The sequence below is a fragment of the Cherax quadricarinatus genome, chromosome 43, assembly GCF_038502225.1.
Source record: "Cherax quadricarinatus isolate ZL_2023a chromosome 43, ASM3850222v1, whole genome shotgun sequence".
Taxonomy (NCBI): Eukaryota; Metazoa; Arthropoda; class Malacostraca; order Decapoda; family Parastacidae; genus Cherax; species Cherax quadricarinatus.
This window is the reverse complement of record NC_091334.1, coordinates 25,486,798-25,513,339: the sequence shown is the minus strand read 5'-3', so window position 1 is coordinate 25,513,339 and position 26,542 is coordinate 25,486,798. Positions and strand designations below refer to the sequence as shown.

At 43.9% G+C, this 26,542-nt stretch overlaps 1 protein-coding gene across 3 annotated transcripts in view; it reads right to left on the bottom strand.

The window, feature by feature from the left end:
* Tbc1d22 (TBC1 domain family member 22) overlaps positions 1 to 23,731 on the bottom strand; it is a 38,802-nt gene extending 15,071 nt beyond the window's left edge. The window contains exons 1-7 of one of the 3 annotated variants that reach the window (XM_070093755.1): positions 23,592 to 23,731; positions 17,464 to 17,514; positions 14,151 to 14,272; positions 13,451 to 13,666; positions 8,408 to 8,485; positions 7,620 to 7,759; positions 6,990 to 7,118 (exon numbers count right to left, since the gene is read on the bottom strand). In XM_070093755.1, coding sequence (XP_069949856.1) covers positions 6,990 to 7,118; positions 7,620 to 7,759; positions 8,408 to 8,485; positions 13,451 to 13,666; positions 14,151 to 14,272; positions 17,464 to 17,514; positions 23,592 to 23,659 — 804 coding nt within the window. In that variant the 5' untranslated portion in view covers positions 23,660 to 23,731. Of the gene's footprint in view, positions 1 to 6,989; positions 7,119 to 7,619; positions 7,760 to 8,407; positions 8,486 to 13,450; positions 13,667 to 14,150; positions 14,273 to 17,463; positions 17,515 to 23,572 lie in introns of all 3 variants that reach the window. The other 2 variants (XM_070093756.1, XM_070093757.1) reach the window with 2 other exon arrangements.
* Positions 23,732 to 26,542: the final 2,811 nt, after the last annotated feature.

The following is a 26,542-nucleotide window of genomic DNA, read 5'->3' as shown; positions in this document are numbered from 1 at the left end:
AACGTGGCGCTACAGAGTTAGCAGAGAAAGGGAAATTGAACAGCATTCTTTTTTAGACAAAAAGAGAAAAGATCAAAACAAAGGAAGAGACAAACAGGGGGAATGGTACAGAGAGGACAGGTGGGCAGTAAAATGGGGCGTATCAAACCAGGCATCAGCCTGTCAAGGCCGAATAGCAAACAAATGTGAAGCCAGTACTGGAGAAACCAGGGGAGTGTACACCAGGGGACATACCAGGTAGTACACCACCAGTGGTACTAATGAAACACAAAGAGAGACAAAACATCTCACTTGGTAATTCCTGCTTCATATTTGCAAATATACAGGGTTTGAAAACAAATAAAAATGACAAAGTTAGTTAGGTCAGTGGGCTCCTATCAGAAGCAAATGCCATGTTCGGAGCATTTACAGAAACACTTACAAGGGATGTTTTGGATGGCGAGATAAAGATAGAAAACTACAACATGTATAGATGTGATAGAATCAGTAGGTCACAGGGAGGAGTAGGAATCTATGTAAAGGATACTTAATGTTGCACAGAAGTGCTCAACTCTACAAACAATATAGTACAAATTCTAGGCATTAAAGTTGAAAATAGGAATTTGGTAATTATCCTAGTATACAAACCACCATCATCAACTGCTGAGGAATTCAGAGCAGCTAAGGAAGGTAGATAGTTATGTGGATAGGCTAGAAAAATCCCACACCAAATATTTTACTTCTTGAAGATTTTGATCTCCCTCATGTAAAATGGAAGATGGTGCAATGTAATGTTGGTGGCTTTATCACTACAGATTCTTGCACAACACAATGTAATGTTGTACATGTACCAGAAATATCTCTGGGAAGCACCCTGGCTCAGCAGGCACGTACCAGGGAACTAATGAGGCTTTGTGAAAAGTACTCAATAAACCAACAGATAACTGATCCCACAAGAAATGAAAATACCCTGGATTTGATATTCACAAACAAGGAACTAATCAGAGACATACCAGTTACAAAGATAGTATACTCTAATCACAACATCATAAAGTTCAAACGAGTATTAACTCAAGGTTAGGAAACTGCGTCACTAAAGTTAGAGACGGGATGTTCAGTAAGTTTAATTTTAACAACCATAGAATTGACTGGGAAAAAATAAACCAAGACATATCAGACATATCCTGGGAAGCAGACATGAGCGACCTAAATCCCCACCAGTGCCTAGAGAAGCTGAATACAGAAGCATACAAGGTGTGTATGAAGCATGTACCATTGAGGAAACCCAGAAGATCACATATAGAGAGAGAACGTAGGAGATGGCACAGGAGAAGAAAACAGGTTACTGAATTGCTTAAAAACACAAATATGCTTCAAGTAGAGGAAAGATAGGCTTAGACAAGAGATCATTGAACTGGAGCAAAAACTTAGGATGTCATACCTCACAGAAGTACAAAGGGAACAAAAGGCCATACAAGATATTGCAAGAAACCCAAAATATTTCTATTCCTACGCAAAATCCAAGCTAAGAACTACCTGTAGAACTGGACCACTACTGAGAGGAGACTCATATACTGACGATGAACAGGAAATGAGTGAAATCCTTAAAGAACAGTATGAGTCTGTGTTCAGCAACCCACTAAATGACAGTAAGGTAGAAAATGCAGAAATATTTTTCACTCCAGAAGAAGGCTGCACAGACCAACTAACATAAGTACAAATCCCATAGATTTCGAAAAAATAAATGGAAAACATGCCCACTCACTCAGCACCTGGACCAGATTCATGGAATGCTCTATTTATAAAGAAGTGCAAAGTACCACTAGCACGAGCCCTCAGTATTCTTTGGAGAAAGAGCTTAGATCTAGGTGAAATACCGGAGGCCTTAAAGAGTGCAGACAGAGCTCCTTAGCATAAGGGAGGTAGTAGAGCACTAGCTAAAAATTACAGACCAGTAGCCCTAACCTCTCACATCATAAAAATCTTCGAAAGAGTGATGAGACGGCAGGTTACAAATTTCATGGACCAGCATAACCAACATAACCCAAACCAGCATGGTTTCAGAGCACGACGATCATGTCTGTCACAGCTGCTGAACCATTACAACAGAATTAAGGAGGCATTGGAAGACGATCAAAACACAAATGTGATTTACACAGATTTTGCAAAGGCGTTTGACAAATGCGATCATGGAGTGATAACGCACAAAATGAAGGCCATGGGCATTACGGGTAAGGTAGGCAGATGGATTTTCGGTTTCTTAACACACAAAACACAAAAAGTAGTAGTGAACAGGGCAAGATCCAGCATCAGCAAGGTCAAAAGCTCAGTGCCCCAAGGCACTGTCCTGGCACCTCTGCTGTTCCTCATCCTCATAGCAGACATAGACAAAAACACCCGGCACATTTTTGTATCATCATTTGCAGATGACACTAAAATAAGCATGAAAGTCAGTATGGTAGAGGACACTGAAAAAGTACAGGAAGACATAAACAGTGTTTTCCACTGGGCGGTGGAGAACAACATGACGTTCAATGGTGATAAGTTCCAGCTGCTTAGGTATGGAAAGAATGAAGAACTCAAAAGGAGCACTACATGTATATACAAAACTCAAGAGGGCCACCAAATAGAACGTAAGGAACACATAAAAGACCTAGGAATAATTATGTCAACGGACCTTTCTTTTAAAGTCCATAACAAGACAAACATCACGACAGTCAGAAAGATGACGGGGTGGGTATTGAGAACTTTCAAAACAAGGGAAATAATGCCGATGGTGAAACTCTTCAAATCGCAAGTGCTCCCTCACTTAGAATATTGTTCAGTGCTGACGGCCCCATTCAAGGCAGGAGAAATATCGGAGCTGGAACAAAAAAAGAGATAGTTTACAGCTCACACTGAGCCAGTAAAGCACCTAAACTACTGGGAATGCCTGCAAGTCTTAACATGTACTCATTGGAGCAGAGGACAGAGAGGTACATGATAATATATACCTGGAAGGTACTGCCATAACAACATACTGGAGTGAGAATATGGGAGGAAGTGTAAAATAAACCCAGTGAGGAGCAGGGGTGCAGTAGGGAAAATATGGGAACACTGTATCAACATCCGGGGTCCCAGACTTTTCAACATCTTACCAGAGGATATCAGAAACACTGCTGGAACAAGTGTTGAAGCCTTCAAGAGGAAACTAGACAAGTATCTTCACCAGGTGCCAGATCAACCAGGCTGTGATGGATATGTGGGGCAGCGGGCCTCCAGCAGCAACAGCCTAGCTGACCAGGCAAGCACCACACAAGCCTGGCCCATGGCCAGGCTCAGAGAGTAGATAAACTCTCGAAACTCTTCAAAGGTATATCAAAGGTACCTGCTTACTTTTAGCCCTAGCCGTGGTTCCAACGAATAAAAGAAATGCTTCTCATTGTGTAAAGCTTATACACCGCACTTTGTCCATAAAAGATAAAGTGGCTTAGAAGCCACTGTCGGTCGCCATAAGCTCAGCTCACTCAGATAAGTTGTGACCAGTAAATTTGGGCCTATGTACGAGAAAATAGATGTGTGTGGTAAGTCTGCACTATATAAAAAAATCCTGCAGCACACAGTACATAATGAAAAAAACAACTGCAAGATGGTATATGGTGTAAATCCAACTTTGTGGTGTATTTTTGTATGGTTTATATGGTTATATATAATTGTTTTTTTTTGTCTCATTTGATAGAATGGAAGACATATTACAGAAATAGATATAATTTTGATTGGTTTCACACCAGAAAATACATTAAAATTGAGCTCAAAGTAGTGGAAATGTTCGATTTTTGCCAATGTTGAAGAGTAAACAAATGACATCACCATCCAATACGTGTCCAACTGGCCAGTCTAATACGCAGTCATAAATGGGTTGACATTATTTATACAATTATTACAATAATGCAGTAGTCTGCATAACAGTAAATCTACTATTTTTTGTGTGAATAAAAATTCAAAATGGAAAGAAAGTGTAATATAAGAGGGGCCGGGAGATGTGACTGATGAAAAGAGGAAATGTTATTTTTGTGCTAGGAATGATTGCACTGTTTATTCTGGACTCTACAGTGGACCCCCGCTTAACGATCACCTCCAAATGCGACCAATTATGTAAGTGTATTTATGTAAGTGCGTTTGTACGTGTATGTTTGGGGGTCTGAAATGGACTAATCTACTTCACAATATTCCTTATGGGAACAAATTCGGTCAGTACTGGCATCTGAACATACTACGGGAATGAAAAAAGTTCGTTAACCGGGGGTCCACTGTATTTTGAAATTGGCAACTTTTGAAATTTGTGTGAACTGGCCAAATAACCAATTTCTGACTATTAGGCAGTTTCTTGTACTCAGTTGAAAGAAGAGAAAGAATACTAGCAAAATAGCTATGAGTTTAGTAGACTGGAACAATGGAATGGGTCAAAATTCGGGCGCAAAGTGGGTGAAACTGCCAATGCGTAAATATCGTCATTGGGTTAAGTGTATTCTAACCTAACCAATCTGTAATCTGGCAAAATCACTAAACCAGCACCATACAGGTCCTGATGATGCCGGATTAGTGATGGCCAACCTGTACTGACAGGTTATATACTGGTACTGTCAAGTTATATACTGGTACTGTCAAGTTATATACTGGTACTGTCAGCTTGTATACTGGTATTGTAAGGTTGTATACTGGTACTGACAGGTTATATACTGGTACTGACAGGTTATATACTGGTACTGTCAAGTTATATACTGGTACTGTCAGGTTATATACTGGTACTGTCAGCTTGTATACTGGTATTGTAAGGTTGTATACTGGTACTGACAGGTTATATACTGGTACTGACAGGTTATATACTGGTACTGTCAAGTTATATACTGGTACTGTCAGGTTATATACTGGTACTGTCAGCTTGTATACTGGTATTGTAAGGTTGTATACTGGTACTGACAGGTTATATACTGGTACTGACAGGTTATATACTGGATACTGGTACTGTCAGGTTATATACTGGTACGTACTGTCAGGTTATATATTGGTACTGTCAGGTTGTATAATGGTATTGTCAGGTTGTATACTGGTACTGACAGGTTATATACTGGTTATATACTCGTGACTTTGTCAACGGTCCAAGTCGGACCGAAACGTCGTCGTAAGCTTCTCTCTTTTATGTGCGGGTTATTTGTGTATTGTTCCAGTCACGGTATTGTGCCTTTTTGTTATTTATATACTGGTACTGACAGGTTATATACCAGTACTGTCAGGTTATATAGTACTGTCAGGTTATACAGTAGACCCCCGGTTAACGATATTTTTTCACTCCAGAAGTATGTTCAGGTGCCAGTACTGACCGAATTTGTTCCCATAAGAAATATTGTGAAGTAGATTAGTCCATTTCAGACCCCCAAACATACACGTACAAACGCACTTACATAAATACACTTACATAATTGGTCACATTCGGAGGTAATCGTTATGCGGGGGTCCACTGTATACTGGTACTGTCAGGTTGTATACTGGTGCTGACAGGTTATATACTGGTATTGTCAGGTTGTATACTGGTCTTGTCAGGTTGTATACTGGTATTGTCAGGTTGTATACTAGTACTGACAGGTTATATATTGGTACTGTCAGGTTGTATACTGATACTGACACGTTATATACTGGTATTGTCAGGTTGTATACTGGTACTGACAGGTTATGTGCTGGTACTGTCAGGTTGTATACTGGTACTGACAGGTTGTATACTGGTATTGTCAGGTTGTATACTGGTATTGTCAGGTTGTATACTGGTGGAAATATAAACACATGACCAGTATAATGTGATCCTTTATTGACAACGTTTTGCCCACACAATGAGCTTTTTCAAGTCACAAACAGATCTACCTGGGTGGAAGATACGCGAGTATTTATAGTCAGGTTCAGAATGTTGAGGTCAGGTGGAGAATGTTGCATCTGATGATGTACCGAGTGGGGTTATAGAGTCTAAAATCTTGGGTAGCTTGGAAGGGAGATTGGATAAGTTTGTCAGCAGACCTTCTGCAGTGTTCTTCCATTCCTATATTCTTATGTGGGATAGCGATGAAGAAGTTTCTTGGCAAGTGGTTCAGCTATGCTATGCAGAGGGTCTGCTCACAAACTTATCCAATCTCCCTTGAAGCTACCCAAGATTTTAGACTCTATAACCCCACTCGGTACATCATCAGATGCAGCATTCTCCACCTGACCTCAACATTCTGAACCTGACTATAAATATTCGCGTACCTTCCACCCAGGTAGATCTGTTTGTGACTTGAAAAAGCCCATTGTGTGGGCGAAACGTTGTCAATAAAGGACCACATTATACTGCACGTGTTTATATTTCCATTGTGTCGGTATTTTATACCATTTATTTCCACTGTATACTGGTACTGACAGGTTATATACTGGTACTGTCAGGTTGTATACTGGTACTGACAGGTTATATACTGGTATTGAAAGGTTGTATACTGGTACTGACAGGTTATATACTGGTACTGTCAGGTTGTATACTGGTACTGACAGGTTATATACTGGTAGTCAGGTTGTATACTGGTACTGACAGGTTACATACTGGTACTGTCAGGTTGTATACTGGTACTGACAGGTTATATACTGGTACTGTCAGGTTGTATACTGGTATTGTAAGGTTGTATACTGGTACTGACAGGTTATATACTGGTATTGTCAGGTTGTATACTGGTACTGACAGGTTATATACTGGTACTGTCAGGTTGTATACTGGTACTGACAAGTTATATACTGGTATTGTCAGGTTGTATACTGGTACTGACAAGTTATATACTGGTATTTTCAGGTTGTATACTGGTACTGATAGGATGTATACTGGCACTGACAGACGTTGAACTCTATCTACCATACAAGACACTCACACATACACTACATGCAAGTCACTCAAAATAAAAATTCAATCAATGAATTATCATGATTATCATTATTACCGGGGTGATTAGGACACGCACCTGCCTGAACGTGTCCTGATAGATGTCCTCATGGCGTGTGTCATAGTACTGGTTCACAAAACTCCAGTATTCCTCACGTTTCCTCCTCAATGTGTCCTCACGTCTCTCTGCATTGGCTGGCAGGTACCCCTGCGTGTCCAAGATAATTATTAACTGTATATATGTACAGGAACTTTATAAGATAAGTGACTGCATATAGAGGAACTTTATAACATCACCCCTGCAAGTCATTATACCCTTCAGTGATTGTATGTTTTAGCCTAAGTAGATAAAATCAGTAATTTTAAATTACTGGCCCATTAATGGCAGTTGTGGGACACTATAATCATAACATTATGCTGGTGCGATACACCGATGGCCATTAATCTCACTTCACCAACTCACGAAATGTGAGTATTTGTGAGCTCGGAGGCTATTTAGTGCAGAAATAAGGGAGCACTTAACCCATATGGGGTAAGGTTGTACAGTGCAGAGGCAATTGCCAGGTTTGATCCAAGGCTAGTCTAGGCCCTACTGCTGTCAGTTTAGTGTCACACGTTGCTGAAAGTGACAGCAGGCCGCTGGGGTTCACAGGACAGAGACGGGTGACTCTGGACCCCAAGAAGAAGCAGAAGTGTGACAGACACGTACGTTGAGGAGCCTCCAGGTGACAGCACGTACGGCAGGCGGGATGCCCGACCATGACAACTTGCGGAGCTCTGAGAGGTTGGTGCTACTGCTGGAGAGCAATTCCTCAAACTTGTCCTGCTTGGCCATGTCTCTCTCAGTACCTGGAACAACACAACACTATTACCTCTAACACCTGACAACACAGGAGGGTTCCACTAACAGCACTGCACTAACCAAGCAGTTTTCAATTATACCCATTGTTCACTTGTTCAGATTTCCTACAATAAACGTATTCTCCACTCACTATGAACTAAGTACGGAAATATTATCAGTTAAGTAACGTGTGTACTGTATATGCATTTTTTAGACCTAACTCTATTGCTCACATAATATATGAGAGTGTAAACATGTCATCAGGATTTTATATGTATCTGAAAGTAAAAAAAGGCTTTGTTTGACTCTACAGCAGCAGTCCAGAAGCTGTTTGACTCTACAGCAGCAGTCCAGAAGCTGTTTGACTCTATAGCAGCAGTCCAGAAGCTGTTTGACTCTATAGCAGCAGTCCAGAAGCTGTTTGACTCTACAGCAGCAGTCCAGAAGCTGTTTGACTCTACAGCAGCAGTCCAGAAGCTGTTTGACTCTACAGCAGCAGTCCAGAAGCTGTTTGACTCTACAGCAGCAGTCCAGAAGCTGTTTGACTCTACAGCAGCAGTCCAGAAGCTGTTTGACTCTACAGCAGCAGTCCAGAAGCTAACCTGCTGTATAAGCAGAGCCCTGATGTACTATTACTAGGGAGAGAGACAAGTTACCTGAGGTACTGATGACCGGTGTTCGGTGAGTGAGTGCTGCTGACGGGTCCAGTCTGGAGAGCGGTAGTGTACCCTCAACTGTGTGCGACAACATCAACATTAACTCTACCTCACAAGTTTACCTCACATATTATAATGTTTATTCAGTAATGGTTGATACTTGAGTGAATATTGAAACATCCTGGTTATGTTGAATATTTCTGACCTAACTTAACACTACAACAATGTTATATTACTGTACATAACTAAGAAAATATTAGTTGGCTTATGGTCTACTGACTTTATACTTACTATTTTGTATATAACATTATACTATAAAGGCAGAGGGGATAAAAGAGTGTAAAAATTATAGGGGAAATAAGTCTGTTGATTATACCTGGCAAAGTGTATGGTAGAATTATTATTGAAAGAATTAAGAGTAAGATGGAGAACAGGAGAGCAGATGAACAAGGAGGCTTTAGGATAGGTAGGGGGTGTGTGGACCAGGTGTTTACAGTGAAACATGTAGGCGAACAGTATTTAGATAAGGGTAAAGCGGTTTTTGTGGCATTTATGGATTTGAAGAAGGTGTATGACAGGGTGGATAAGTGGGCAATGTTGCAGGTGTATGGTATAGGAGGTAGGTTGTTGAAAGCAGTGAAGAGTTTTTACGAGGATAGTGAGGCTCAAGTTAGAGTATGTAGGAGAGAGGGGGATTATTTCCCAGTAAAAGTAGGCCTTAGACAAGGATGTGTGATGTCATTGTGGTTGTTCAATATACTGTATTTATAGATGGAGTTGTAAGAGAAGCGAATGTGGGGTCTTGGCAAGTGTGGAGTTAAAAGATAAAGAATTGAACACAAACTGGGAGTTGTCACAGTTGCTCTTTGCTGATGACACTGTGCTTCTGGAAGACTCTGAAGAGAAGTTACAGAGATTGGTGGATAAATTTGGTAGGGTATGTAAAAGAAGAAAATTAACCCTTTGGCTGTTTCAGGTCGTCTCTGAAACTGTCATTCTATGTCGCCAAATATTCGAAAAAAAAAAATTATTTTTTCTTATGAAAATGTTAGGAATATTTTTACTAGTGTTTTAAGCCTAAAAAAAAATTTTTGCCATCAGTACTTACCGAGATATAGAGCCGCAAAGTTTGCAGAAGGTGACGTGCGTACGGCAACAGCGGCAACTGCCGCCCACCCGGTATTCTTTTATTTACTTTAATTCAAAGGTTTCTTGCATTTTTCAATATTTTTCTGTTCCAGGTAACTTATGTGGCCTGTGAGACCAATGTAAGGTGCATTCTTCAAATATACACTCATTATTTACAACACAATAACAGAACAAACTTTATCACTATTAGTGTATACACTTTGTTTACACAAACAAACAATACAAAACAATGTTTATTACTACTGTTTCATAATATATATACATATGTACAGTCACTAAACACGTTCCTAGAACTGATGCAGCTTGTGGAACTCTTTGAAACATGGGTATATGCAGAGGGGCACTTCACACTCCTCACACATAAAACGAGTGTCTCTGCGTGTTTGTGGGCATTTTGTGGTATGCATACATACATAACACCTCTTCTGAGCATTTTTCTTGGCAGTAGTAGGAGGCAGTTGTATGGGGTAGTGATCACCAGGCCTCATACGAGATGACGTCTGTGGGTGCTGGTCTATTGCAGGAGTTGCTCCTTGGTACTTTGCAATTATTTGTCTGATTACTGACAGGCAAAATTCACCATATTTTGGTGTTTTGTTGGTCTTCAACTTGTATATGTTATAAACATTTAGCATAGAGATATCAACAAGATGGAAAAAAAGTTCGATATACCACTTATAACTCTTGCGTACACAGTCTGCAAACCCAATCTGCATGTCACATTTGTCCACTAAGCGCATATTGAGGTTGTAGTCCATGACAGCTGCAGGCTTTAGAATGGGTTCATTGGTCTCTCTGTTGTCCCTGCCACTGGGTACCATTTCGTTTGTGTGAACTGATGTCAACAATGTGACATCATGTTTGTCATGCCACCGAAATGCCATGATGTCATTGGCAGCAAAGGCTTGCACCTCACCTCTGCGAGTGCCAGCGTCGAACCTTGGCATATGTTTGCGATTACCACGCACTGTGCCACACACGTCTGTCAAGTTCACTCGCAAGAAATCACTGAGTAAGGGGCTTGTGTACCAGTTATCAGTAAATAACATATGCCCCTTACCAAGATATGGTTCCATCATTGTTCGAACCACATCACCAGAGATACCCAATAACTTCATGGTATCTCTCAAAGTATTACTGCCAGTGTAAACAATAATATCTAAAACAAGACCACTTCTGCAATCACACAGTACAAATAACTTTATACCAAAGCGTTTCCTCTTGCTTGGTATATATTGCTTGAATGAGAGTCTTCCTTTGAATAAAATCAAGGACTCATCAATAACAAGCTTCCTGAAGGGATAAAAATACATGCAGCACTTTTGTTTCAGGTACATAAACACATTTCTGATCTTGTATAACCTGTCGCTTCTGTCAGGCCTGGTTTTGTCTGAAAAGTGTAACATACGTAACAGTATCAGGAAACGATTGACACCTATAATGTCACTAAAACCTGGAGTTGAAATCAGGCGATCTGTTGTCCAGTATGTGGTGACAGTGTGCTTATACACATGTGGCATAAGCATTGTTGTGGCAAAAAACAGGTACATCTCTGCCACAGTTGTCTCCTTCAACTTGTGTAGCCGTGATTTTGGTGAGAGAATTGTATTTGCCATGGTGTAATCACAGTATGTATTTGTTTCCCTGACAATGATGCCCATCAGGGGTTCATCGAAAAATAACTCAAAGCAGTCCAGTTCACTGGCATTGTTCCCAAGTGGACAAGATGGCTTTATTCCACTTTGTGTTTCATCAAAGTCATGGGGACTGGGAACAAACTCGTCACCGTCCTGCCAATCCCAGATGCGGTCTGCTGGTGGGGTCTGGATATTGTACCGTGGTTGTGGCTGTGCAGGTTGTGGTGGTGCAGGTTGTGGGAGTGTGGGGTAGGGTGAGGCTGGTTGTTCTGCTGAGTCAGCAGCGTGGGTAGTAGCGTGGCCCGGTGATGGTGCCACATGGGCCGTGCCACCCTCACTATCACCACCACTGCCTCCTCCCTCACTGTCACCATTCATACCCATCGTTACAATATCGTCATCTTCACGATCAGGTCGTGGTGTAGGGCCACGGGATGTGCTCCCAGAGTTTCTCCTTCCCCTTGGAACAACATATGAAACACTACCAGACCGCATGCTACGTCGTACATACTGCCGCTTCACTGGGGAATATTCACTCTCACTGTCACTAGAACTGCTTTCAATGACCTTGAAATCACTATCACTATCACTGTTATCATCTGGGTGTTGTACACGACCAAATAGTTTCCTCTTTCGTCCTGGTACAGGCGAACGTGAACGTGAACAAGCCGGCACAGCACCAGAGGTGGAAGGTTGTGGGTCATCTGGGTTTTCGTCACTATTTACGTTATCCTGGGCACTTTTTTCGGCAACACTCACTTGAAAACCCTTGAATTCACTGTCGCTGACACTTTCATCGCTGTTAGAGCTATCACTTGGGAACAAAAGACCTCCAATCCGCCGAGGAGTGAGGAACTTCTTACCGAGAGGCATGGTGAAAATGGACTGACAACATGGCGTTCCCACAATGCACCGCTGGGTCCCAGATTTTTTTCACAGGGTGCACACCGACCACTGAGACCCATTCTCTCCCATGTAGGCCTACCAGGCCTTTGGCGCTCGATTTGAAGCCGCTAGAATTTGTGCGTATAAATACGTCAGAAACATTGGCTCGTAAGACGTATTTATACGTCGGAAACAGTCAAAGGGTTAAAAGTGAATATAGGAAAGAGTAAGGTGATGAGGATAATAAAAAGATTAGGTGACGAAAGATTGAATATCAGATTGGAAGGAGAGAGTATGGAGGAGGCAAATGTAAACAGATATTTAGGGGTGGACGTGTCAGCAGATGGGTCTATGAAGGATGAGGTGCATCATAGAATTGATGAGGAGAAAACGGAGAGTGTTACACTTAGGAGTCTATGGAGACAAAGAGCTTTGTCCATGAAAGCAGAGGGGAATGTATGAGAGTATAGTTATACCAACACTCTTATATGGGTGTGAGGCACGGGTGATGATTGTTGCAACGAGGAGGAGGCTGGAGGCAGTGGAGATGTCATGTCTGAGGGCAATATGTGGTGTGAATATAATGCAAAGAATTTGTTATTTGGAAATTAGGAGAAGGTGTGGGATTACCAAAACTATTATCCAGAGGGCTGAGGAAGGGTTGTTGAGGTGATTCAGACATGTAGAGAGAATGGAACAAAACAGAATGACTTCAAGTGTATAAATCTGTAGTGGAAGGAAGGCAGGGTAGGGGTCGACCTAGGAAGGGTTGGAGGGAGTGGGTAAAGGAGGTTTTGTGTGCAAGGGACTTGGACTTCCAGCAAGCATGCATACCGTATTTGATAGGAGTGAATGGAGACAAATGGTTTTTAATACTTGACGTGCTGTTGGAGTGTGAGCAAAGTAACATTTATGAAGGGATTCAGGGAAACCGGCAGGCTGGACTCAAGTCCAGGAGATGGGAAGTACAGTGTCTGCACCCTGAAGGAGGGGTGTTAATATTGCAGTTTTATAACTGTAGTGTAAAGCACCCTTCTGGCAAGACAGTGGTGGAGTGAATGATGATGAAAGTTTTTCTTTCTCGGGCCACCCTGCCTTGGTGGGAATCAGCCGATGTGTTAAAAAAAAAATCAATATTAACTGTACCTCACAATAATTAAGTCACTAACAAGCAAGATATAAGATAACAACATCAATATTAACTGTACCTCACAATAATTAAGTTACTAACAAGTAAGATATAACATAACATCAATATTAACTGTACCTCACAATAATTAAGTCACTAACAAGTCAGGTAGTGTTAAGAGGAGGCATTACAGAGGTGGTGAGAGTATTATTGATAAAAATGGTGGTACAATGGGGAACTTACCAGGTGGGTTGTATGTCAACACTGCCCCGGTTGAGTGAGCACCGGCGACAGCCGGGTGAGGAAGTACTTCAGGTAGCTGCGAGTGCACTGTACCAAGGCTTGGTTGCAAGTGGTTGTGCAGCTCGGCCAGGTTGTCAGGCGGTGCCTGCCTCGACCGGTGACTGTTGATGACGCTCAATGCTGCAGACTGGACAATTCGGTTGGATATTTTCACGTCTGCAAGAATTATTATTAATTAAAATTACTGTTATACGCGCTGGCAAGTTTTAAACCCATACAGGCAACTTAGTGCTCATTGGGCAGAAATCAGGTTTGATGCAAGGAAATGGGGAGGATAGTGCCTTCTTTGGCTCTGATGCCGTTCATGGGCATACACCCTTCACGGGCATCCAGGCATCACCGTACACACTTAACAGGTATCCAGGCATCACCATACATACTTAACAGGCATCCAGGCACTGTCATACACCATCCAGGCACTGTCATACACCATCCAGGCACTGTCATACACCATCCAGGCACTGTCATACACCATCCAGGCACTGTCATACACCATCCAGGCATTGTCATACACCATCCAGGCACTGTCATACACCATCCAGGCACTGTCATACACCATTTATGGGAAATGATCAAGTATGTACCTTGCATCACTGGCACCGGGAAGTTATTAATATGTTAGTGCGGTGGCGCCACCTACCTGAGATGACACAGAACTCGTCGTCGCCACACTCCCAGGCGTCGTTCACCGACTCCTGGTAGTCCAGAAAACTGTCGCTCGCTTCAACCTTCTTGACGGCGCTCTCCTTGCGAGGACTCGACCTGTACGCCAAACCAACCCAACAATCTTAATAAATATCTACCTGTGAATACTTATTATCAATTACTATTATTATTATTATTATTATGTGTTATTATTATTGTAATCAGGGGAATCATAAGAGAATGTAAGCAGTCCAAGACTGTTCAACCCACTAGGCTAGTCAAACTATTGCCAGCAGGCTAGTCAACCTACTACCAGGAGGCTAGCCAACCTACTGCCAGCAGGCTAGTCAACCTACTACCAGGAGGCTAGTCAACCTACTAACAGCAGGCTAGTCAACCTACTACCAGGAGGCTAGTCAACCTACTGCCAGCAGGCTAGTCAACCTACTACCAGGAGGCTAGTCAACCTACTGCCAGCAGGCTAGTCAACCTACTGCAAGCAGACTAGTCAACCTACTGCCAGCAGGTTAGTCAACCTACAACCAGCAGGATAGTCAACCTACTACCAGCAGGCTAGTCAACCTACTACCAGCAGGTTAGTCAACCTACAACCAGCAGGATAGTCAACCTACTACCAGCAGGCTAGTCAACCTACTACCAGCAGGCTAGTCAACCTACTACCAGCAGGCTAGTCAACCTACAACCAGCAGGATAGTCAACTTACAACCAGCAGGATAGTCAACCTACTACCAGCAGGCTAGTCAACCTACTGCCAGAAGGCTAGTCAACCTACTACCAGAAGGCTAGTCAACCTACTACCAGCAGGCTAGTCAACCTACAACCAGCAGGATAGTCAACCTACTACCAGCAGGCTAGTCAACCTACTACCAGCAGGCTAGTCAACCTACTACCAGCAGGTTAGTCAACCTACAACCAGCAGGATAGTCAACCTACTACCAGCAGGCTAGTCAACCTACAAATGGCAGGCTAGTCAACCTACTACCAGAAGGCTAGTCAATCTACTACCAGCAGGCTAGTCAACCTACAACCAGCAGGATAGTCAACCTACTACCAGCAGGCTAGTCAACCTACTACCAGCAAGCTAGTCAACCTACTACCAGCAGGCTAGTCAACCTACTACCAGCAGGTTAGTCAACCTACTACCAGCAGGCTAGTCAACCTACTACCAGCAGGTTAGTCAACCTACTACCAGCAGGTTAGTCAACCTACTACCAGCAGGTTAGTCAACCTACTACCAGCAGGTTAGTCAACCTACTACCAGCAGGCTAGTCAACCTACTATCAGCAGGTTAGTCAACCTACTACCAGCAGGCTAGTCAACCTACTACCAGCAGGTTAGTCAACCTACTACCAGCAGGTTAGTCAACCTACTACCAGCAGGTTAGTCAACCTACTACCAGCAGGCTAGTCAACCTACTACCAGCAGAATAGTCAACCTACTACAAACAGGTTAGTCAACCTACTACCAGCAGATTAGTCAACCTACTACAAGCAGGTTAGTCAACCTACTACCAGAAGGCTAGTCAACCTACTACCAGCAGGCTAGTCAACCTACTACCAGCAGGCTAGTCAACCTACTACCAGCAGGCTAGTCAACCTACTACCAGCAGGCTAGTCAACCTACTACCAGCAGGCTAGTCAACCTACAACCAGCAGGATAGTCAACCTACTACCAGCAGGCTAGTCAACCTACTACCAGCAGGTTAGTCAACCTACAACCAGCAGGATAGTCAACCTACTACCAGCAGGCTAGTCAACCTACAAATGGCAGGCTAGTCAACCTACTACCAGAAGGCTAGTCAATCTACTACCAGCAGGCTAGTCAACCTACAACCAGCAGGATAGTCAACCTACTACCAGCAGGCTAGTCAACCTACTACCAGCAGGCTAGTCAACCTACTACCAGCAGGCTAGTCAACCTACTACCAGCAGGTTAGTCAACCTACTACCAGCAGGCTAGTCAACCTACTATCAGCAGGTTAGTCAACCTACTACCAGCAGGCTAGTCAACCTACTACCAGCAGGTTAGTCAACCTACTACCAGCAGGTTAGTCAACCTACTACCAGCAGGTTAGTCAACCTACTACCAGCAGGTTAGTTAACCTACTACCAGCAGGCTAGTCAACCTACTACCAGCAGGATAGTCAACCTACTACAAACAGGTTAGTCAACCTACTACCAGCAGATTAGTCAACCTACTACAAGCAGGTTAGTCAACCTACTACCAGAAGGCTAGTCAACCTACTACCAGCAGGCTAGTCAACCTACTACCAGCAGGCTAGTCAACCTACTACCAGCAGGCTAGTCAACCTACTACCAGCAGGCTAGTCAACCTACTACCAGCAGGCTAGTCAACCTACTACCAGCAGGCTAGTCAACCTACTACCAGCAGGCTAGTCAACCTACTAACAGCAGGCTAGTCAACCTACAACCAGCAGGCTAGTCAACCTACTACCAGCAGGTTAGTCAACCTACAACCAGCAGGCTAGTCAACCTACTACCAGCAGGTTAGTCAACCTACTAACAGCAGGCTAGTCAACCTACAACCAGCAGGCTAGTCAACCTACTACCAGCAGGTTAGTCAACCTACTACCAGCAGGCTAGTCAACCTACTACCAGCAGGTTAGTCAACCTACTACCAGCAGGTTAGTCAACCTACTACCAGCAGGTTAGTCAACCTACAACCAGCAGGCTAGTCAACCTACTACCAGCAGGTTAGTCAACCTACTACCAGCAGGTTAGTCAACCTACTACCAGCAGGCTAGTCAACCTACTACCAGCAGGTTAGTCAACCTACTACCAGCAGGCTAGTCAACCTACTACCAGCAGGTTAGTCAACCTACTACCAGCAGGCTAGTCAACCTACTACCAGCAGGTTAGTCAACCTACTACCAGCAGGTTAGTCAACCTACAACCAGCAGGCTAGTCAACCTACTACCAGCAGGTTAGTCAACCTACTACCAGCAGGTTAGTCAACCTACTACCAGCAGGCTAGTCAACCTACTACCAGCAGGTTAGTCAACCTACAACCAGCAGGCTAGTCAACCTACTACCAGCAGGTTAGTCAACCTACTACCAGCAGGCTAGTCAACCTACTACCAGCAGGTTAGTCAACCTACTAACAGCAGGCTAGTCAACCTACAACCAGCAGGCTAGTCAACCTACTACCAGCAGGCTAGTCAACCTACAACCAGCAGGGTAGTCAACCTGCGGAGTACCCAGTACTATCCAGTACAAATACTCAGTACTAGCCACTAGAGAGATAACTAGGAGAGTACTAGGTCTTACCTGGGAGAGCGAGTTATGGGAGGATGCATGGCACCATACACGGCTCGCATGCTGTAACATGAAACAAACATGTTACGATATTGTTCACTTGTTAAACAGTGGAAGTCTGACATGTACACTGTCACCATTACTGCCACTGTGTAGTGTTACTGGTACACTGTCACCATTACTGCCACTGTGTAGTGTTACTGGTACACTGTCACCATTACTGCCACTGTGTAGTGTTACTGGTACACTGTCACCATTACTACCACTGTGTAGTGTTACTGGTACACTGTCACCATTACTACCACTGTGTAGTGTTACTGGTACACTGTCACCACTACTGTCTACCACTGTGTAGTGTTACTGGTACACTGTCACCACTACCGTCTACCACTGTGTAGTGTTACTGGTACACTGTCACCACTACTGTCTACCACTGTGTAGTGTTACTGGTACACTGTCACCACTACTGTCTACCACTGTGTAGTGTTACTGGTACACTGTCACCACTACTAACACTGTGTAGTGTTACTGGTACACTGTCACCATTACTACCACTGTGTAGTGTTACTGGTACACTGTCACCATTACTACCACTGTGTAGTGTTACTGGTACACTGTCACCATCACTACCACTGTGTAGTATTACTGGTACACTGTCACCATTACTACCACTGTGTAGTGTTACTGGTACACTGTCACCATTACTACCACTGTGTAGTGTTACTGGTACACTGTCACCATTACTGCCACTGTGTAGTGTTACTGGTACACTGTCACCACTACTACCACTGTGTAGTGTTACTGGTACACTGTCACCACTACTGTCTACCACTGTGTAGTGTTACTGGTACACTGTCATCACTACTGTCTACCACTGTGTAGTGTTACTGGTACACTGTCATCACTACTGTCTACCACTGTGTAGTGTTACTGGTATACTGTCACCACTACTACCACTGTGTAGTGTTACTGGTACACTGTCACCATTACTACCACTGTGTAGTGTTACTGGTACACTGTCACCATTACTGCCACTGTGTAGTGTTACTGGTACACTGTCACCATTACTGCCACTGTGTAGTGTTACTGGTACACTGTCACCACTACTGTCTACCACTGTGTAGTGTTACTGGTACACTGTCACCACTACTACCACTGTGTAGTGTTACTGGTATACTGTCACCACTACTACCACTGTGTAGTGTTACTGGTATACTGTCACCACTACTACCACTGTGTAGTGTTACTGGTATACTGTCACCACTACTACCACTGTGTAGTGTTACTGGTACACTGTCACCATTACTACCACTGTGTAGTATTACTGGTACACTGTCACCATTACTACCACTGTGTAGTGTTACTGGTACACTGTCACCATTACTACCACTGTGTAGTGTTACTGGTACACTGTCACCATTACTACCACTGTGTAGTGTTACTGGTACACTGTCACCATTACTACCACTGTGTAGTGTTACTGGTACACTGTCACCATTACTGCCACTGTGTAGTGTTACTGGTACACTGTCACCACTACTACCACTGTGTAGTGTTACTGGTACACTGTCACCATTACTACCACTGTGTAGTGTTACTGGAACACTGTCACCACTACTACCACTGTGTAGTGTTACTGGTACACTGTCACCACTACTACCACTGTGTAGTGTTACTGGTACACTGTCACCACTACTGTCTACCACTGTGTAGTGTTACTGGTACACTGTCACCATTACTACCACTGTGTAGTGTTACTGGTACACTGTCACCATTACTACCACTGTGTAGTGTTACTGGTACACTGTCACCACTACTACCACTGTGTAGTGTTACTGGTACACTGTCACCATTACTACCACTGTGTAGTGTTACTGGAACACTGTCACTACTACTGTCTACCACTGTGTAGTGTTACTGGTACACTGTCACTACTACTGTCTACCACTGTGTAGTGTTACTGGTACACTGTCATCACTACTGTCTACCACTGTGTAGTGTTACTTTAACACTGTCACCACTACTGTCTACCACTGTGTAGTGGTACTGGAACACTGTCACCACTGTCTACCAATGTGTATTGTTACTGGTACACTGTCATCACTACTATCTACCACTGTGTAGTGTTACTGGTACACTGTCACCACTACTACCACTGTGTAGTGTTACTGGTACACTGTCACCACTACTACCACTATGTAGTGTTACTGGTACACTGTCACCACTACTACCACTGTGTAGTGTTACTGGTACACTGTCATCACTACTACAACTGTGTAGTGTTACTGGTACACTGTCACTACTACTGTCTACCACTGAGTAACGTGCTATCCAGTGTATAGTGAACACTGTAACTTCTGTAGTAGTTGCCGAAGTGCTGAATATCACTTAATTACAGTCATATACACTTATAAGGAACTTAGAAGTTACTTATACTACTGACCTAGTCTGCATAACGATGGTCAGTCTCTCAACCTTGAAGGTTTGAGGTGGTCAGTCCCTCAACCTTGAAGGACTGCGGTGGTCAGTCTCTCAACCTTGAAGGACTGAGGTGGTCAGTCTCTCAACCTTGAAGGACTGAGGTGGTCAGTCTCTCAACCTTGAAGGTTTGAGGTGGTCAGTCCCTCAACCTTGAAGGACTGCGGTGGTCAGTCTCTCAACCTTGAAGGACTGAGGTGGTTAGTCCCTCAACCTTGAAGGACTGAGGTGGTCAGTCCCTCAACCTTGAAGGACTGAGGTGGTCAGTCCCTCAACCCTGAAGGACTGAGGTGGTCAGTCCCTCAACCTTGAAGGTCTGAGGTGGTCAGTCCCTCAACCTTGAAGGACTGAGGTGGTCAGTCCCTCAACCTTGAAGGACTGAGGTGGTCAGTTCCTCAACCTTGAAGGACTGAGGTGGTCAGTTCCTCAACCTTGAAGGACTGACGTGGTCAGTCCCTCAACCTTGAAGGACTGAGGTGGTCAGTTCCTCAACCTTGAAGGACTGAGGTGGTCAGTCCCTCAACCCTGAAGGACTGAGGTGGTCAGTCCCTCAACCTTGAAGGTCTGAGGTGGTCAGTCCCTTAACCTTGAAGGACTGAGGTGGTCAGTCCCTCAACCTTGAAGGACTGAGGTGGTCAGTCCCTCAACCTTGAAAGACTGAGGTGGTCAGTCCCTTAACCTTGAAGGACTGAGGTGGTCAGTCCCTCAACCTTGAAGGACTGAGGTGGTCAGTCCCTCAACCTTGAAGGACTGAGGTGGTCAGTCCCTCAACCTTGAAGGACTGAGGTGGTCAGTCCCTCAACCTTGAAGGACTGAGGTGGTCAGTCCCTCAACCTTGAAAGACTGAGGTGGTCAGTCCCTCAACCTTGAAAGACTGAGGTGGTCAGTCCCTCAACCTTGAAAGACTGAGGTGGTCAGTCCCTCAACCTTGAAAGACTGAGGTGGTCAGTCCCTCAACCTTGAAAGACTGAGGTGGTCAGTCCCTTAACCTTGAAGGACTGAGGTGGTCAGTCCCTCAACCTTGAAGGACTGAGGTGGTCAGTCCCTCAACCTTGAAGGACTGAGGTGGTCAGTCCCTCAACCTTGAAAGACTGAGGTGGTCAGTCCCTCAACCTTGAAGGACTGAGGTGGTCAGTCCCTCAACCTTGAAAGACTGAGGTGGTCAGTCCCTCAACCTTGAAGGGCTTAGGTGGTCAGTTCCTCAACCTTGAAGGGCTGAGGTGGTCAGTCCCTCAACCTTGAAGGGCTGAGGTGGTCAGTCCCTCAACCTTGAAGGGCTGAGGTGGTCAGTCCCTCAACCTTGAAGGGCTGAGGTGGTCAGTCCCTCAACCTTGAAGGGCTGAGGTGGTCAGTCCCTCAACCTCGCTGTGTGGCGAAACGTTTCCTCAATAAAGATACCCAAGAGTTGCACATGTGTCTAATTTATCAACATGTCGGTTCTCTGAACCATTCATCTACAAACTCCTGGTTGTCTTCAAGACCCCTGGTTGTCTTCAAGACTCCTGGTTGTCTTCAAGACTCCTGGTTGTCTTCAAGACCCCTGGTTGTCTTCAAGACTCCTGGTTGTCTTCAAGACCCCTGGTTGTCTTCAAGACTCCTGGTTGTCTTCAAGACCCCTGGTTGTCTTCAAGACCCCTGGTTGTCTTCAAGACTCCTGGTTGTCTTCAAGACCCCTGGTTGTCTTCAAGACCCCTGGTTGTCTTCAAGACTCCTGGTTGTCTTCAAGACCCCTGGTTGTCTTCAAGACTCCTGGTTGTCTTCAAGACCCCTGGTTGTCTTCAAGACCCCTGGTTGTCTTCAAGACCCCTGGTTGTCTTCAAGACCCCTGGTTGTCTTCAAGACTCCTGGTTGTCTTCAAGACTCCTGGTTGTCTTCAAGACTCCTGGTTGTCTTCAAGACTTCTGGTTGTCTTCAAGACCCCTGGTTGTCTTCAAGACCCCTGGTTTTCTTCAAGACCTCTGGTTGTCTTCAAGACCCCTGGTTGTCTTCAAGACTCCTGGTTGTCTACAAGACCCTTGGTTGTCTTCAAGACACCTGGTTGTCTTCAAGACCCCTGGTTGTCTTCAAGACTCCTGGTTGTCTTCAAGACTCCTGGTTGTCTTCAAGACCCCTGGTTGTCTTCAAGACTCCTGGTTGTCTTCAAGACTCCTCGTTGTCTTCAAGACCCCTGGTTGTCTTCAAGACCCCTGGTTGTCTTCAAGACTCCTGGTTGTCTTCAAGACCCCTGGTTGTCTTCAAGACTCCTGGTTGTCTTCAAGACTCCTGGTTGTCTTCAAGACTCCTGGTTGTCTTCAAGACTCCTGGTTGTCTTCAAGACCCCTGGTTGTCTTCAAGACCCCTGGTTGTCTTCAAGACTCCTGGTTGTGTTCAAGACTCCTGGTTGTCTTCAAGACCCCTGGTTGTCTTCAAGACCCCTGGTTGTCTTCAAGACTCCTGGTTGTCTTCAAGACTCCTGGTTGTCTTCAAGACCCCTGGTTGTCTTCAAGACCCCTGGTTGTCTTCAAGACTCCTGGTTGTCTTCAAGACCCCTGGTTGTCTTCAAGACCCCCGACTGTCTTCAAGACTCCTGGTTGTCTTCAAGACCCCTGGTTGTCTTCAAGACCCCTGGTTGTCTTCAAGACTCCTGGTTGTCTTCAAGACCCCTGGTTGTCTTCAAGACCCCTGGTTGTCTTCAAGACCCCCGACTGTCTTCAAGACCCCTGGTTGTCTTCAAGACCCCTGGTTGTCTTCAAGACCCCTGGTTGTCTTCAAGACCCCTGGTTGTCTTCAAGACCCCTGGTTGTCTTCAAGACCCCTGGTTGTCAAGACACTTGACTGTCAAGATCAATTACAACAGTAATAGTAATACCAAAATAACAGCAGTAGTAACAGCAACAGTATCAAACCAATAATGACAACAGTAGTAATAAAAGCATTAACAGTAATGACAACAGTAATAACCAAAATAACAGTAATAATGGAAGTAATGGTAACACTAATAGCAATAACAGCAAATAAAAATATTAACAGAAACAGCAACAGAAATAAGAGAAACAACAGTAACAACCACTCACAACAGAAAACAACAGAAATAAGAGAAACAACAGAACAGCAACAGAAACACCCACAACAAAAATAACAGTAATAACAGCAAAAGTAATAACAGTAACAGTAATAACAGGAATAGAAATAAGTCACAGAAATAACAGTAATATTAGCAACAGAAATAACAAACAACAGTAATAACAGTAATGTAATTATCAAAAGAAATCAAAGAAATTGAAGCAACAAAAATACCAGCAACAGAAAAAACAGGAGACTAACAGGATGTCGATCACCCTCCTCCTCTCTTGTATCCTCCCTTCCCTTGGATCAAGACCCCTCCACCAGCACCATAACCCACCTCTCTTCCACACCCACATCAACAGAAACAACGGTAAAAACAACAGTAGACAAACAGGAAGTGTTAATGTCCTCCCGACCCTCCATCACATCTCCCTCCTCACTCCCCTCCCTTGGATCAAGAACCGTCCACTAGCACCAAAACCCACCTCTCCTCCACACCCACATCAACAGAAACAACGGTACAGACAACAACAGTAGACAAACAGGAAGTGTTGGTTGTCCTCCTGACCCTCCATCACATCTCCTTCCCTCCATCTACCTTCCTTCCCTCCATCTACCTTCCAGGGACGGACTTGCTGTTCTTCCTCCAGAAGTTCTTGCCATTGTGAGGGTCAACGGAAGTCATGTTAGGCCACAAATAACGGTAAAACAGCAGCAACAGGAGCCACTGTTTACATGGCTGCCATGTTGTCACTCTCACCTTCATAAATGAAATAAATTTAACCTCCAGTACTTTATTTATCTCCCATTACTTTATTTACATTTTATTACAACGCCAAATTCTATTACTTTCATTGCAAAAATTACTTTTAGGCCTAAATGGCTAAGGCAACTAGCGTTCAAAACTAAGTAAAAAAAATACAATTATTTCAATAAATATATTTTTTATTATTTAATAAAATTAAATATTTTTCTGTTCTTACTTGCCTCTAATAATTACATTTAAATTTTATTATGGCGCCAAACTTAACTAATATAATATAAAACTAGTTTAGATTACGATAAGAGCGTTCAAAAATGCACTAAATTATAATTAATCTCTCATTATAAAATTATATACTATTTATTATATATGTCGCGGAAAATAAATTAAACTTGAGATTTTAGCTTAAATAGTAATGCTCTTCTTGTCGAATAAGACAAGTGAAAATTTGTGTACCTGGAGTTTACCTGGAGAGAGTTCCGGGGGTCAACGCCCCCGCGGCCCGGTCTGTGACCAGGCCTCCTGGTGGATCAGCGCCTGATCAACCAGGCTGTTGCTGCTGGCTGCACGCAAACCAACGTACGAGCCACAGCCCGGCTGATCCGGAACTGACTTTAGGTGCTTGTCCAGTGCCAGCTTGAAGACTGCCAGGGGTCTGTTGGTAATCCCCCTTATGTGTGCTGGGAGGCAGTTGAACAGTCTCGGGCCCCTGACACTTATTGTATGGTCTCTTAACGTGCTAGTGACACCCCTGCTTTTCATTGGGGGGATGTTGCATCGTCTGCCAAGTCTTTTGCTTTCGTAGTGAGTGATTTTCGTGTGCAAGTTCGGTACTAGTCCCTCTAGGATTTTCCAGGTGTATATAATCATGTATCTCTCCCTCCTGCGTTCCAGGGAATACAGGTTTAGGAACCTCAAGCGCTCCCAATAATTGAGGTGTTTTATCTCCGTTATGCGCGCCGTGAAAGTTCTCTGTACATTTTCTAGGTCGGCAATTTCACCTGCCTTGAAAGGTGCTGTTAGTGTGCAGCAATATTCCAGCCTAGATAGAACAAGTGACCTGAAGAGTGTCATCATGGGCTTGGCCTCCCTAGTTTTGAAGGTTCTCATTATCCATCCTGTCATTTTTCTAGCAGATGCGATTGATACAATGCTATGGTCCTTGAAGGTGAGATCCTCCGACATAATCACTCCCAGGTCTTTGACGTTGGTGTTTCGCTCTATTTTGTGGCCAGAATTTGTTTTGTACTCTGATGAAGATTTAATTTCCTCATGTTTACCATATCTGAGTAATTGAAATTTCTCATCGTTGAACTTCATATTGTTTTCTGCAGCCCACTGAAAGATTTGGTTGATGTCCGCCTGGAGCTTTGCAGTGTCTGCAATGGAAGACACTGTCATGCAGATTCGGGTGTCATCTGCAAAGGAAGACACAGTGCTGTGGCTGACATCCTTGTCTATGTCGGATATGAGGATGAGGAACAAGATGGGAGCGAGTACTGTGCCTTGTGGAACAGAGCTTTTCACCGTAGCTGCCTCGGACTTTACTCTGTTGACGACTACTCTCTGTGTTCTGTTAGTGAGGAAATTATAGATCCATCGACCGACTTTTCCTGTTATTCCTTTAGCACGCATTTTGTGCGCTATTACGCCATGGTCACACTTGTCGAAAGCTTTTGCAAAGTCTGTATATATTACATCTGCATTCTTTTTGTCTTCTAGTGCATTTAGGACCTTGTCGTAGTGATCCAATAGTTGAGACAGACAGGAGCGACCTGTTCTAAACCCATGTTGCGCTGGGTTGTGTAACTGATGGGTTTCTAGATGGGTGGTGATCTTGCTTCTTAGGACCCTTTCAAAGATTTTTATGATATGGGATGTTAGTGCTATTGGTCTGTAGTTCTTTGCTGTTGCTTTACTGCCCCCTTTGTGGAGTGGGGCTATGTCTGTTGTTTTTAGTAACTGTGGGACAACCCCCGTGTCCATGCTCCCTCTCCATAGGATGGAAAAGGCTCGTGATAGGGGCTTCTTGCAGTTCTTGATGAACACAGAGTTCAATGAGTCTGGCCCTGGGGCAGAGTGCATGGGCATGTCATTTATCGCCTGTTCGAAGTCATTTGGCGTCAGGATAACATCGGATAGGCTTGTGTTAATCAAATTTTGTGGCTCTCTCATAAAAAATTCATTTTGATCTTCGACTCTCAGTCTGGTTAGCGGCTTGCTAAAAACTGAGTCATATTGGGACTTGAGTAGCTCACTCATTTCCTTGCTGTCATCTGTGTAGGACCCATCTTGTTTAAGTAGGGGGCCAATACTGGACGTTGTTCTCGATTTTGATTTGGCATAGAAGAAATACTTTGGGTTTCTTTCGATTTCATTTATGGCTTTTAGTTCTTCCCGCGATTCCTGACTCCTAAAGGATTCTTTTAGCTTAAGTTCGATGCTTGCTATTTCTCTGACCAGTGTCTCCCTACGCATTTCAGATATATTGACCTCTTTTAGCCGCTCTGTTATTCTTTTCCGTCGCCTGTAAAGGGAGCGCCTGTCTCTTTCTGTTTTACATCTACTCCTTTTTCTTAGAGGAATAAGCCTTGTGCATACATCGAGTGCCACCGAGTTAATCTGTTCTAGGCATAAGTTGGGGTCTGTGTTGCTTAGTATATCTTCCCAGCTTATATCGGTTAGGACTTGGTTTACTTGGTCCCACTTTATGTTTTTGTTATTGAAGTTGAATTTGGTGAATGCTTCCTCGTGACTAGTCTCATTATGTCGGTCTGGGGCTCCACGCATACATGTAATAACTTC